The 15,404-nt window shown below is 36.1% G+C and overlaps 1 protein-coding gene across 2 annotated transcripts in view; it reads right to left on the bottom strand.

Moving 5' to 3' along the window:
- Window positions 1-15,404, bottom strand: part of UBE2G1 (ubiquitin conjugating enzyme E2 G1) — a 98,262-nt gene that overhangs the window by 13,244 nt on the left and 69,614 nt on the right. For both annotated transcript variants that reach the window (XM_057535932.1, XM_007177417.3), the window contains 3 exons: window positions 10,700-10,797; window positions 5,440-5,618; window positions 1,193-1,315 (listed from right to left, as the gene is read on the bottom strand). In XM_057535932.1, the coding sequence (XP_057391915.1) occupies window positions 1,229-1,315; window positions 5,440-5,618; window positions 10,700-10,797 (364 nt within the window). In that variant the 3' untranslated portion in view covers window positions 1,193-1,228. The remainder of the gene's footprint in view (window positions 1-1,192; window positions 1,316-5,439; window positions 5,619-10,699; window positions 10,798-15,404) is intronic.

The raw sequence follows: 15,404 nt of genomic DNA, 5'->3' as shown, positions 1-15,404 counted from the left end.
ACTTAACAGCAAAAACAGAAGAAATATAACTGCACATAACAAAGACCAATTTCAAGAATATAATGATGAGCTAAAAGTCACAAAAGAATGCATACATTATAATTCCACATATATTCAGTTCAAAAACATAGAATATGTTGTTTAGGAATACAAACTTGATGAAATTGTGAAGAAAAGCAATGGTAAACAAAGAATTGGGAATATGAAAAAAGGATGGGGTAGGCAGGGAATATAGGAGATGTAACAGGTAATAAAGTTCTTTTTCTTTTTAAATATTGATTGATTGATTGATTGGCCACACCACACAGCTTGTGGGATCTTAGTTCCCCACCAGGGATTGAATCTGGGCCCTCGGCAGTGAGAACACAGAGTCCTAACCACTGGACCACCTGGGAATTCCTAAAGTTCTTTTGCTTAAAATAGGTGGCCAGGTACAGGGATGTATCATGTATTCTGATTTTTTAGATGCTACGTTTCATAAACAGGTTTTATCACCTCGATATTTGATTTTAAAAAGGGAAACCAAATAACTTAAATATCACACATTTGGTCAATTCATCTACACCATGTCCTCTTCTAAGCCAGATGGGTGGCTGCTATCTTTGGCTCCTTGCTAGACTTAAAACGGACTTGTGGACAGATGGTATACAATAAAAGGGAAAATTTTCCTACTGGCTCTGTAAGTAATAAACAAGGAGATAAAGACCAATTAAAACAAGAAAGGTACATGTTTAATATAAAATATGATCCTTTTTAAAAAAAAACTGGGAAACAAAAATTTAAGTCATTCTTTATTCATATAGCACAGTATGAAAAGATACAAGAAACTTCAATGCCTAGCTTAATCAAAGATGGTAAACCAAAAGGTAAAACGGAGGAAACTTAGCTTTAAAAAAAAAACAGAACAGAACTTTATAATGAGAAATTTTACCATCAGTGAAAAGAAATAGACTGCTACCATACGAACAACCAGTTTAACACAGAATATCTAGTAAAAAACAGCTGCATTTACTGAAGGAAAAAGCAAGCAGATGACACTATTTCTGCTGAGAAATAGGAGACTACTGGATACTACCACTAAAAAATGAGGCCAATGAAAACAAGCAATTCAAATACCCAAATCACACAATTTCTAAAAACATGACATGTATAAAAATGCAAAAGAATAGGACAATTTTTAAAATGAACTTACCCTGAAATAAGTGAAGTTACAGCTGTTGAATAAATGTCACTCAAAAGCAGTCTCTTGGCTTTTTCTTACACAGCGGGCAACTTTCCTTTTGAATTCTCCATTTCTGTCTTCCCTCCATTCTTTCTGTAAGTACAAAAGTAACAGCAACTGATTTTATGTAAATTCCTCTTACAATCTCAAATACTAATTTTAATTTTGAATGTAATGCTTTGGCAATGCGAACACTTTTAAAATGTTAAAAAGTTGACAAGGTAGAAAAGTAGTCAAGAAACACTTTTGCAAGGCACTCTGCTAGGATACATGCAAATGACCTCTACAGGCAAAAGTTTCTTTAAAAAAGGACAAGGCCCTGAAGATCATTAGAAGCTTTGTATTATGCTAAAAAGAAAGCTACGACTTACAAATAAGATATCCAGGCTAACTAAAGGATCACCAACTCTCCCTACTGGTAGCAACCAGAAAATAAAGTAGACATAACAATGCCTCCAATATCAAGTATACGGGCGTAATGCATCATACTGAGATGATAATGAGTACTATTTCTAGTGGGGGCGGGGGGATGAGGGGGTGGGACACATGACAGTGACAATATCACTATCACTGCGTGGCCCATGAAAATGGAACACAAAACAGCACCAGCATAGTTTCACAGGAGAATAGAGCTGATTTTACTTAGCAAGTAAATAGCAGGAAGTTCTCACAAAAATGCCCAGCCCTTTTTTCCCACCCTGTATCATCCATTTAGGAACAGCAAAAAGTATAGAAATCTTCAATACTTGCCCGTGCAGAGGAAGAGATCTGAACAACAATTTTTGCCCTCAAAGCAAGGCACCCCAGAAAGCCAATCATTATAATAAATTAAGAGATAAACTATAATGCTAACATGTACAGAGATTTGGAGATGTTTGATGAAGTATTTATGGATAAAATGTTATTGTCTGTAATTACCTCATTATCATATTTAAGAAATTTTTAAGGAGAAAGGGTCAATTCCAGAAAAGAAGGAAGGTCAATCTCAGGAAAAGAAAAAAAAAATCACCTAAAAAGAGCACTTAGCAGAGAGAAGTAAGACTGAGAGCAGGGAGATCAGATAGAAAGCTATCACAATAACGTAGGTAAGAAGTTAAAAGGACTCAAATCAATGGCAGAGGGGTGGAAAGGAATTTAGATATATAATTTGACTGACATTCTCTGGTGACACACAAGACTGGGCAAGGATGACTTCTAGGTAGAAGACAGATTGGTAGATGATGGTTCAAAGCAGGAGCTAGCTAATAACAGAGTCGCCATTTGTTGAATCCACTATGCCACACACTGTGGATGACCAGATGGGTGGTGTTATCATCTGCATTTTACATGTGAAGAACCTATGGAATCAACAGACCAAAAAGCACATATGTTTATCTCTTAGCTCTCCTAAGATCCTATTAAAATGATCATACCGGAATTATTTTTTTAAGGTATAAATCCTCACTATCAAAGAAAATGGCATTAAAATCATCTAATAATGGGGAGAAATTTTTTCTGGAAGACCAAAAGTAGATGGAAGAACAATGAAACACGCAGCAGAGGAGAGAAAGTAGTAGCCTACAGGAGTCTCAATGGAACCCCAGCAAAGGAGGGAAAAAGACCTACTGAACAGAACTCTGAAGTTAAAGTCTGGAAATGACAGCTCTGAGAAGTCAGTAAGAAGTGGGGTTGAGGTGCATGCCACAGCTAAAGAAGACCCAGTGCAGCCAAATAAATAAATAAATAAATATTTAAAAAAAAAAAAAAGATGTGGGGCTGAGGGACTTCCCTGGTGGTCCAGTGGTTAAGACTTCATGCTCCCAATGCAGGGGGCTCAGGTTAGATCCCTGGTCATGAAACTAGATCCTGCATGCTGCAACTAAGAGCCCGCATGCCACAACTAAAGATCCTGCATGCCGCAACATAAGATCCCGCATGCCGCAACTTAAGATCTCGCATACCGCAACTTAAGATCTCGCATACCGCAACTTAAGATCTCGCATACCGCAACTAAGACCCAGAGCAGCCAAACAAACAAACAAACAAACAAATAAATAAATGAAGTGGGGCTGGAAAGAGATTGACAGAAAGTCTGTATGACTCAATAGCTTGGCCTTTCCTCCTACTTACACCCAAAATTTTAATACCTTCCTAAAATAATAATGATATATAGATTTTATATAAATATACTGAAGACCACTAGAATTAGAGCTGCTAGTGTGGGTATTGGTACTGAAAGTAATTACTTCTTCACTTTGGCATTTAAATGGTACCCCTCTTCCTTCAACTCACTCTTATTTATTTTTTCACTCTTAGTTTAACATCTGGCTTATTACTCACACACTCTTTTGAGTGGAACCAATTCTGCACACATGAGCCCCTTATGTTGTCTGGACTGATACTTGACTTATTATAAGTTAGAATGGTTTTCTGCCAGTGTTTACTTCAATTCAATTACTAAATTCAAAAATTCAAAGCCAGAGATTTGAAAGGGGGTTATATAAGTACTGTTTTTCTACATGTAAGATTTCACCCAAGTTTTTATGCAGGTTTGAAATAACAAGAAAAAAAGGTGAATTTAACCTCCCAGCTTTCACATATACTAACAAAGTTTCCAAGAATAAGAATTAGAACAAAAGGATTGTTAAAGAAGGATAGACGGCTGAGGAACTAGGACTATTCTAGATTAAAGGAGACTAATAAAACATGAATACAGGACTTCCCTGGCAGTCCAGTGGTTAAGACTCCATGCTTCCACCGCAGGGGGCATGGGTTCGATCCCTGGTCAGGGAACTAAGATCCCACATGCCGTGCAGTGCAGTGCAGCCCCAAAAAATTAACAAATAAATAAAATAATTTTTAAAAAAAAGAAAAGGAGAAGGAAGAGAAGACCAAAAAAATGAAAATAAAAATAATGTAAAAATGAGAAACCTACAATAAAATGGTAAGAAACATCATCCTTTACAAAATAAAAAATAAAAAAATAAGTAAAAAATAAATAAATATAACGAATACAAAATGTAATGTGAGGACGTCCCTGGTGGCGCACTGGTTAAGAATCCACCTGCCAATGCAGGGGACATGGATTCAAGCCCTGGTCCAGAAGATCCCACATGCCACAGAGCAACTAAGCCCGTGTGCCACAACTACTGAGCCCGAGTGCCACAACTACTGACGCCCACACGCCTAGAGCCTGTGCTCCACAAGAGATGCCACCGCAATGAGGAGCCTGAGCACCACGATGAAGAGTAGCCCCCGCTCAACACAACTAGAGAAAGCCCTCGTGCAGCAACAAAGACCCAACACAGCCAAAATTAATTAACTAATTTTTTAAAAGTAATGTGGGTTCCTAAAATTCTGGATTCTGCCGCCCCACCCATTTCGTTCTTAGGAGATACATGCTGAAGTATTTAAGTATATACTTAAACATAAAGATCTGTAAAGTATTCTCAGTTTAGCAAATAATAATAATGATAATGATAATAACAACGTTGTAAAATCTCCACATTTGTGAACCTATATGTGTAGGGTATAGGGGTGTTTAAGGGTGTTTATTTAACTAATGCAACATTTTGTAGGTCTGAAAGTTTTAAAAATAAAAGCTTGGGAATAATAATATGGACCTACTAGGGACTTGATAATAAGTTCTCATAGGTATGATAGCTGTTTTATAGTTATATAGGATAGTGTCCTTATTCCTTTTTTTTTTTTTTAATTTTTTTTTTAGGGGGGGCTGCATTGGGTCTTTGTTGCTGCTCGCAGGCTTTCTCTAGTTGCGACGAGCACGGGCTACTCTTCGTTGCGGTGAGCGGGCTTCTCACTGCGGTGGCATCTCTTGTTGCGGAGCACCAGCCCTAGGCGTGCGGGCTTCAGTAGTTGTGGCTCACAGGCTCTAGAATGTAGTCTCAGTAGTTGTGGCACATGGGCTTAGCTGGTCCACAGCATGTAGGATCTTCCTGGACCAGGGATCGAACCCGTGTCCCCTGCATTGGCAGGAGGATTCTTAACCACTGCGCCAACAGGGCATAGTGTCCTTATTCTTAAAAGATGCAGGTACAAATATTTAGGGGTAAAGCTTAGTTACATCTTACTTATCTTTGTACAGATTCATGAAAAAATTAAATGAATAAAAACAGATATATCGATACACACCCACACATATATACTTATAAAGCTACTATAGTTCTAATCAAGTTTAATTAAACGGGAGGGGAGATGTGTGCATGGGACCACCTTACCGCAGCGTCAACATTAGCAGGTGAGTCTCCATTAGGGTCTGCCAGCATAGAAATAACACTAATCATGATGGTTTCCACGGTGTGAATAGGCAGCCAGCGTTCCTCTGGCTTTTCATAACCATATTTATCTTCCCCGGGCTCGTGAAGAATAGAAATGCATACGTCACCATTTTTATCAACTGCAAAATTAGAGAATAAGATTACTGTTTTAAATATTTAAAATAATTTGGCTACACATAAAATACATATTATAATAAACATGGTCCCGATTCCCATGGCATCTGTATAAAATTAAATTCAATACCACTGTACCATTGAAAAGATACAGAAGTTAATTTCCAAAATGGAACCTTTTAGGAAGACCAAAGATTTTACCAAGCAGGATCCACCTGACAAACCCAAAAGGAATGTAAGCTACCTTTTTCATTTGTACAAAATTTCAAGACACCTAGTATGTAGATGGTGCCTAGCATTTACATGTAATAAATACAATGAAATGAAGAAATGGCATCTATTGAATCTGTTCTTCATTTGTAGAAAGCATATGGTCCAAACACCAGAATTGAGTTTCTAGATAATGAATTCCTAGTTTCCCCACTAACTTATTGATTGAAATTTTTAATAGTCAAAGGTCTAGAGACTTTCCTAAGAAAAAAACAAAAGGTAACATGATAATATACTTTTAAAATCACATAAAGGCAAAATTATATTTTCAGGGGAAAAGTATACTCAAATCCACAAAAGGAACATGTCATATTGTTAGTGAAAATTCATCAACATAAGTGATATTCATTAGGCCCCTAATCTATAAAACGGTTCTAAAATCCAAGCCACAAATTAATTGTTGATCAAAAGGGGCAGAGGGGTCCTAATCCATATTTATATCACACAAATATTCCCTATTGGGGAACTATCAAAATCATAACATTCATTAATCTTCTACAGTGAAATTTTCCCTATTGCAAAAAGCATACTTATTGGAGAAATGTTAGAAAAGACAGAAAAGTATAAAATTTTGGTTAAATATTTTTTAACCAAATTTCCAAATCGTATAAATAACCAGTGACACTATTTATGTATATTTCATCCCTGACTTCCTACCTAAAGTCCAACCAATTTATGATAGGTATAATGTTAAAGCCTACTTTTTACCTCCTAACTCAAGCACTCCCCTGCTGTTATAAACTCTGGGTAACCAGAGTCAAAGTTCGTGTGCACTGTGGCTCTCCGATAAATGCTTCTTGAACGCGTGCCGTGTGCCAGGTGCCCACCACCTGACATGGAGTTCAGCAGTGAATGCAACATTCAAGACCCATGCCTTCAATGTCTTGTATATGAGCTGTTCTGCAATTAAGGTTCCTTTTCCCAACTCACCTACACCTCCTAGTAAAATCTCTTAACTAAAATGAAATAACTAACTAGATCAAGAGGCAAGAATAACAACAGCAAAACTTGTAACAGCACTATAAAGTTGAACAGAAAATGCTTACACAGTATTAAGATATTTTCCTCACTTATCACTTAAAATTTTTTCTTTGAGAAAAGGAAGTCATTTTCTTTGAGAACATTTAACATCAAATGTTTGTATAGAATTCTATCAGAGAGAATCTATTTAAGACCCATTTTCCTTTTATAGAAATTATCGTAATTTAGCACCTTTAAAATTTTAACCTTGTGTCATTTCATTTTAAACATACAATTTAGTTTCTTAGAAAGAGGTTTTTATGCTTAATACCTATTACCAAATTATACTTTAAAAATGCAAGATATGAGCTGATAATTCTGAGTGACAAGGCAATAAAACTAAGATTTTTCTTTATTGAAAAATTTTTAAATTTCACAACTGAAATCTAGTTTAAAATACTTTTAGGGGCTAAATTTTTCCATGTACAGAAACTTTATGTATTTCCTCTTTAGTCAAATGTCTGTTCATATCCTTTACCCATTTACGTACTCAATGTTTAGTTTTCTTCTTGCCAAACTGCTTCTTAATTTTCCTTGTTTAATTTCTGCCTGTTATTTTTTTTCTTTCATTTCAATACCCCAATAATATTTTTTAATAGCTGGCCTTATTATCTGACACAAGACCCATTTAAGAATCCCATACTGAATTTAGTTACCACTTCTCTTTCCTCTTTATAGTCTTCCAATATTTATTGCTTTTGAAACTAGAAATTCCTAACACCCAGAAAATAATATTCACTATTTTTAAAAATCACTTTAACTTTGCTGTTTGGTGTGAAGAAAATTTCTAAATCAATTTCCCCATAAGTAGCTAGCCAACTGTCTCAGCATCAATGACTGAAAAGAAAACCAGCTCTTCTTCCATCTTGAAACTAAACTACCTGAACCATGCATACCCTTCAAGCTATCTCCCTTCTCTTGAAGCTGTGCTCTAAAATTAGGAAAATCTGATTTCCCCTCGTCTTCTCTATTTACCCATCACTTGGGTACTCTCTTTTTTGCCTTACGGGAAACTGTCTTCTGCTTCCAAACAGGATGCTATGACTATTCTCACAAAGTGATTGGGAGACCATATTCTCCTGGGTACTTTTAAAGTCAACCCTTCTGGGCCAAAACAACTGATACTGTTGAGGACACCTTCCTGGACACATTTTCCTCTCTTACTTCCACGGCACACTTCCTTTCCCTGGTTCTTGAAGCCATTCTCTCAATCACTTTCTTCTTTTCCTTTTCCTTGGTCTGACTTTTGATGTTATCCTAATCTCTAAAATTAATCATCTTTTCCCTAAGTAAATTAAACCATTCATTATATCACAGTGTTACCCACCATCTCCCCCCAGCCTGCTTTATTAAGATATAATTGACATAAAACGTTGTGTCCCCGCCAGCTTTATTAAGATATAATTGACATAAAACGTTGTGTAAGTTTAAGGTATACCACATAATGATTTGATATACATTACCTGTCACCTTGATGTCAGTAACTTCCAAGGCCCTAAGCTCACTGCTGAGCCTTGACTAGTTTTCTTTAATTACCTAAGTGGTTATGGCAACTGCACCTCCAGAAAAACAAGTCCCAAATTGAATGCATCTAAGTCATACAAATAACTTGTATGACTTTACCATATAATAATTGTTAATAAAACAGCTTTTTGAGATATAATTCATGTATTTGAAGTACACAATTTAATGGTTTCTAGTATGTTTAAAGAGTTGTATAACCATCACCACAGAAAGAAATGCCGTACCCATTAGCAATTGATAAAATCCTGTCTCCTGGCTATTTTGTCTGGTTTTCCCTTCCAAACCTTCCCCCAAGAGTATAAACTTTCTAGACATAAATATAGTCATGAGGAACCTACTATACAGCTTTAAAACTATTGAGTCCCCACGACTAAAGATACATATTCAAAATTCTATTTAAGAATCACATTCTCCATCATTCCCTGACTCCCTATTCTATGCTACCAAACACCTTTATAACAACATCACTGTTGTCTCTGTTTCACCATTAAATTTATGTCCATCTTTCCCCTACACATACCATAATATCCTTACAGAAAGACCACAACTCAATCATCTTTGTATCTCCAGCACCTAGCAGAAACTCAAATGCTGGTTTTTCCTCTCATTCCCATTGCAGACCACTTTCACTCCCCTTCCTAAGTATAGATCCTTCTGAACCTGCCATCCCATGCCCATTGCCTCCTCGGGTATCCTTTCTTCACAAAGCATCCCTTCTCTCAAATCAAGTCTTAATTACTTCACTCTCTAATGCCTTCTCCCTTATGGCCTGCAAACCAACAATCTCTTCAACCTTAAAAAACAAACAAAATAAACACTCAGTTCAGTTGCCCTCTTAAACTACTGAGGCCATTGCTGTTGTTCCTCTTAACAGAGGTTCCATGTACTGCTTACATATATGCTCTCATGTAACTCTCACAGATAGAGAAACTAAGGTTCAAGAGGTTTTACCTACAGTAATATAGCTAATTCGTGGTAGAGACAACATTCAGAAACTTTGTTACATTTTCCTTTGAAATAGGTGCAAAAAGATTGACTATTACACATCAAATAATTCAAGAGAAGGCAGGAGAAACTGCCAAAAGGCTAGGAAGAAATGAAAGAAACGTCCAAGGCAGATGTGGTCAATTCGTGCTTCCATATATCTTGTAGGACTATCGCTAATGTGTTCTACCAGAAAGAAATTATTTTTCTCCCTTCTTACTGGTGCAAAAAATAACTATGTCTTTTGTGATCACTGCTATCTTAGATGTGATGAAATATGGTGGCTTCCTTGGTTCCCAATAGTTTTCCATTTGCCAGTCTAGTCTCTCCTCAGTAAGACTCATCTGTTTTTCAAGTCACTGGGTGCTATTACACTTCTTGAAACAAAGCCTTGGTTTATTCATGCATCCGTTACCCTCACTGATTTTTGCTTAAACTAATATATAAGGGTTTCTCTTCCTTGCAACTGGAAGTCTGGACTATGAGAAATAGAATGCAGATTAGTGTAACTGTCTAAAAAGACAACTTTGATTACAAAATACTGACAGTCAAAATACTTAGGAAAGAAATTCTTGCAAGCTCTATCACACAAAACAAGGCCAAAAGTTCAGGGAGACTGTGTATACACATAGTTTATCTAGCCTAACCTTTGGCTCACAAAGTGAATTTTAAATGGTAGTACATCTTTGGGTAAAAAAGTCAATGTCACCGTTTTATGCACAGCAGTACTGGGTACTTTTGAAAGGTTTAAACACACAGTATTGTATCTCATTTGATCCTATCAATCACCTTATGAAGTAGGTAAGACATTCCTTTTTGACAGCTAAGAATATACATTAAAAGTTAAGCGTTGTCCATAGTCTAGGAGCTAAGATGAGAAAATAGAAATTAAAAATCCAGGTTTAATTACTTCTATGCTCTTTGTAATAGCCAATGAGTCACCTAATACCTTGGAAATTATCTCCTCAATTATAAGAGCTCTATTAATGCTGAATATCACCCACCAACCCTGCCTCTAGTTAGGAACATCATGAGTCCCAAAACGAGCTGAAAACTAAGTAAGTAAGTAAATAAATAAATAAATAAAGATTTCCCCCATGTGATCTCTGTCACTCCTTCTCTTCTAAGGAATCTAAATCCAAGCCCATGTGCATAACAAACACAACAAACTTAGTACAAAAATTCCAACGCAATTTCATTGAGAACTACATCTTACTTATTGACCTTGAAAACTTCAATGACAGGCCATCATACTTGCAAATGTAAAAGTAAAACTAGATAAACTTACCATTTGGGTGCCAGATTTCTGTAATGAATTTCATTTTAGGAGGCCGAAGGGGATAATCTTTTGGGAAAGTGAGATGAGCCTTAAAAACACCACCTTCACTGGAAATACAAAAACAAAAACAAGTTCTTGCCTATAAGTTCCTGCTTATAAATAAGAAAATTATTAAAACAAACATAAAACAAGGATGCTAGTGCTAACACTATAAACAAAATAAATAATCTGGATTTCAAGCAGTTTACTTTACTCAAATATCCAGTTTAATAAACTGTCATACCTACCACCTTATTAAACTCTCAAAAAAAAGTAAAATGAAAGAAACAGCTTTAAAAAAAGGCATCCAGATCAGATTACATGACTGCTGTGCTACAAACCTTTTAATCTCTTCCCACTGCACTTAAAACAAAATTTAAAAGTTAAGTTTAATATTGCCTATCAGGGTCAAGTTGCCAATTTCTCTACGTTGATCTCAATCTTCCACTCTTCTCTCTCGTTCCAGCCAGTCTTCTTTCTGTTCTTCAAACACAACAAGCTTTTTCTCATCTGAGAGCTTATGCATTTTCTTATTCCCTCTCTGGGAACAGTTGTGCTGACCTTCAATCCATCCATCCATTTATTCATCTTATTATTTAACAAATATTTATTCAGTCTTTACGTGTCAGACACTGGGAGTACAGCAGTGAACAAAGCATACAGTCTCTCAAGGAGTTTACAATCTGGTGACTTTCCAAAGTAGGGCTGTGCAACAGAACTTTCACACACTAGAGATGGTCTATAGTTATGCTGGCCAACATGTTAGCCACCAACCACTTGTATCAATAATATGGCTAGTACAACTGAGGAAGGGAATTTTTAATCTTGTTTAATTCTAATAGGCACATGTGGCTGTGACTGTTGTGTTAAGGCAGTGCAGAGCACTGTCATTTACTTAGGAACTGTTCCTGAACAACTGTCAGAACAATGTAAGTCAATGTTAAAGAAAACCAATGAAAAAAAGTCAGCCTTATGGGGCAAAAATGACAAAGTTCCTGACCTGTGTCCTTGGTACTAGCTGTTTCCTTTGTTTGAAACACTGTTCTCCCCTTGTCATATTCAGAACTCAGCTTAAATGTTACCTCTTGAGAATGACTTTACTTGACTACCCAATCTTAACTAGCCAGTGTCCCTCTATCACAGGGACCTCTTTTCATTTCTTTATTGCAAAAGCAATTCACACCTCTGATTCTCTTATTGTAAGATGTACACTCCATCAGAGCAGGGTCATCTGACTGTGTTTGTTTCAGATCAGCGAGAAATGAAATCCTCAGCTCATTAAAATGGTTTTCATTCATTAAACAAATAGATAATGATTATCTACCTATGGGAGGCACTGTTGTATGTAAAAGAATACAACAGGGAACAAGACATTAGAGATCACTGATTTACAGCACTTACCATTCTAGAGTCAGAGGAAAATATCAAGAAAAATACCAGTAATAAATATTGGAATGATATGAGCAATCTACTGTTAAATTTTTTTTTTTTAATCTATAGAATAAGCCCATTTGCCTTTACGAAGAAAAAGTGAGGGTATGTTTGTATACAAATAGAAAAATGTCTGGAAACATGACACCAATATATAATAATAATGGTTAATTAACTCTGAAGCACAAGATTATGAGATTTTTTTACTTTCTGCTTTGTATATTTTGATATACCATGAATTTTTAACCACAAGCAAGTATTAATTCTTATTGCCTTTTTCTAATCATAAAAGCAAGATGAGGGGAGAGGGGAGTTAAACAAAGAAAGGTAGATCATTAACACCAAATACTTCTGAATACTTAGGAAAGGCCACTAGATTCCGAGTATAAAAAGTAACCTCGATTTTAAAAACCTCAAAACAGAGTAACTGAGAAATTAGAAGAAAGAAAATAAGGGTAGTAAAGGGCTTACCAAGAAAAAGAAAGAATATCCTTTCCTTTTGCACAGGAAGAAAACAGACTGAATGTAGTACAGATATCCAGGGGTAAAAAGGAAGAAAGCTGACAAATTTTATGCCTGCCTTATGGTCTTAATTTTCATAATCTATGAGACTATCTATTGAAGGGAAAAAACATGAAGACTTGAGGGAAATGGAGACTAGAACAGCAGTTGTAAAGAGCGCATTACACCGTTAAGAGATAAGTCTACCTTCTCGGACTATGTTACCCCAACTGGATAGATTAGTGCCAAAACTGGCCTTAGGACATATTAATTCTATGAACTAGTTTTTCAAACTGGGGCTGCAAAGCTAATTAAGTGAGTCACTAACCAGTTTTCCTTATAAACAAATAAAAATAGAATAAAAAAACATGGGCGCTTATCACAAGTAGTTTGTTTCAGTTATAAAATCTACATGCATATTTCTTTCTATTCATTAAAGTGTATTAAGTATACACTGGGTCATGATGTAAAATATTTCTGATTATGGGTTGTGGTTTAAAAAAAAACAAAAACAAAAAACACTTTGAAAGCCACAAATACAGAAAATAGCCAAGAATCTATGTAAAAGAACATCAAAACAGCTACCACAAAGCCCATGTACTTTATCCCACTGGTAAGACTATTCCCTGATACTAAGTTAGCTTTCCTGGGTCCCTGAGTTCTGACTGATATCAGGTCTACTTAAAAGCTTTATATTAGGGGCTTCCCTGGTGGCGTAGTGGTTAAGAATCCGCCTGCCAATGCAGGGGACACGGGTTCGAGCCCTGGTCTGCGAAGATCCCACATGCCGCAGAACAACTAAGCCTGTGTGCCACAACTACTGAGCTTGCCTTCTAGAGCCCGCGAGCCACAACTACTGAGCCCGCGCACCACAACTACTGAAGCCCGCGCGTCTAGAACCCGTGCTCCACAAGAGAAGCCACTGCAATGAGAAGCCCGCGCACCGCAACGAAGAGTAGCCTCCACTCGCTGCAACTAGAGAAAGCCGGCGCCACAAAGACCTAACACAGCCAAAAATAAATAAATTAAATAAATTAAAAAAAAAAAAAAGCTTTACATTAGCTGACTGGAATTCCTATCATGAAAAATTGCCTTAGTCTATTAAATTATTTTCAATCTTTAAATTTTAATAGGACTATCCTTAAAAGTTTAAAGTACACAATTTTAACTCTGTCTGCAATGTCCTCACCCATTCTAAACTAATCATGCAGTTCTTTACAGTTTTTCTCCTACAGGTGGAATATCTTTAACTTCTCTAATCCCTGTGAAAATCCTAGTTGTTATTTTTAAAAGCCTAGTTCAGTAGTCCCAACTTGTGGGCACAAACTTCTAGTGAACAGAGAACAGCCAAGTTAGCAAAAAACTCAAAACACTCAGAGTACAAAACATAGTAAACTAAATATTAAAATGTCACATATTCACTATTTTTCAAATATATAAAGATGCTACTATGATGAACAAAATGAAAGTTTATGAAAAGCATCAATGAATTAAAAATACCTTCCCTCCCATTATACATTCTCTTCACAGATATTAATAGTATAATTACTAGTATGATGTTAAAAAGAGGTATGAAACCAATAGTTTCACATTTGAAAAGGTTGAGAAATCTAGGCCTAGTTCAAGTTTCTTCTATTAGACTTCCCTTAACTGTTTTTGTATTAAAATTATAAAAATCTTACAAGTATCAGATCCTATCATTCTACTTTGTCAGATCCTATCATTCTGCCATATTTACTTATTTAAATGATATACCATATGCTGCCATCTGAAATTTTGCTCAACACTGTTCTTTTATATATTCCTGTTACTATCTGTCTCCTGTTTATTCATTTTTACCTGCCACAATTTTTCTATTACAATCAAAATGTTTGCTTCCGATTTCTTTTGCTATTACAAACAACAGAATGTTGAACATTCTGAACTCTTTCTAGGCATTGGGTTTTACCCTAGAAACGAAACAAGACAAAGTTTAAATAACTGTTTAAAGTCACACGATAACAGTGGTAGACTCAGGGAGCTAACAAAGACAGTCTCCAAAACTCACGTTCTTAAGCACTAAATGATAAGTGGCACGGCACGCAGAGAAAGCCCACATGCAGCAACGAAGACCCAATGCAGCCAAAAATAAACAAATAATTTTATTTTTTAAAAAAAATTCCTTATTTTCTAAGCCAGCTAAAATCCGATTTCTGTTGCTTGTAGCCAAAAGCCTACTAACTATTACAGTTACTAACTCTTCAGTTCCCACTTTAGACATCTCTTCCTCTGGGAAAAATTCCCTGACACACTCAAAACCTGCCATGCTACCAACAAGTTCTCACAACACCTAATGCCTCCCTCCATCACGGCTGTCCTCAAAGTGTATTAAATAACTATGCAATGAGCTGTCTTGCCGACTAAACTGTAACCTCTTTGGGAGCAGTGACTATCAGCTAATTCAAGATCATGTTCCCAGCATCTAGCATAAGAGTGCTGAAAAACATTTGGAAACTAAAGGAATGAGTAATGTAAATGCCAGTATACTGCTTTATTTTTGCAACCATTCTAAGTAGGAAGTCGCTAAAAGGGACGGCCTAAACTCAATAAATCGTAAACCTCTTTTTTGAGGGCTTTAAAAACAATTTTATAACTATCAGCACATGAATTTTAGAAAAGGTCATTAATAAAAAGCAATCATACCAAAGTAATTTTGGATGATTATTATAAGGTCTGTCAATTGCATTAAGGCTTCATTACTCAC

Source organism: Balaenoptera acutorostrata, chromosome 20, assembly GCF_949987535.1.
Source record: "Balaenoptera acutorostrata chromosome 20, mBalAcu1.1, whole genome shotgun sequence".
NCBI lineage: Eukaryota > Metazoa > Chordata > Mammalia > Artiodactyla > Balaenopteridae > Balaenoptera > Balaenoptera acutorostrata.
This window is presented reverse-complemented; position numbering and strand designations above follow the sequence as displayed.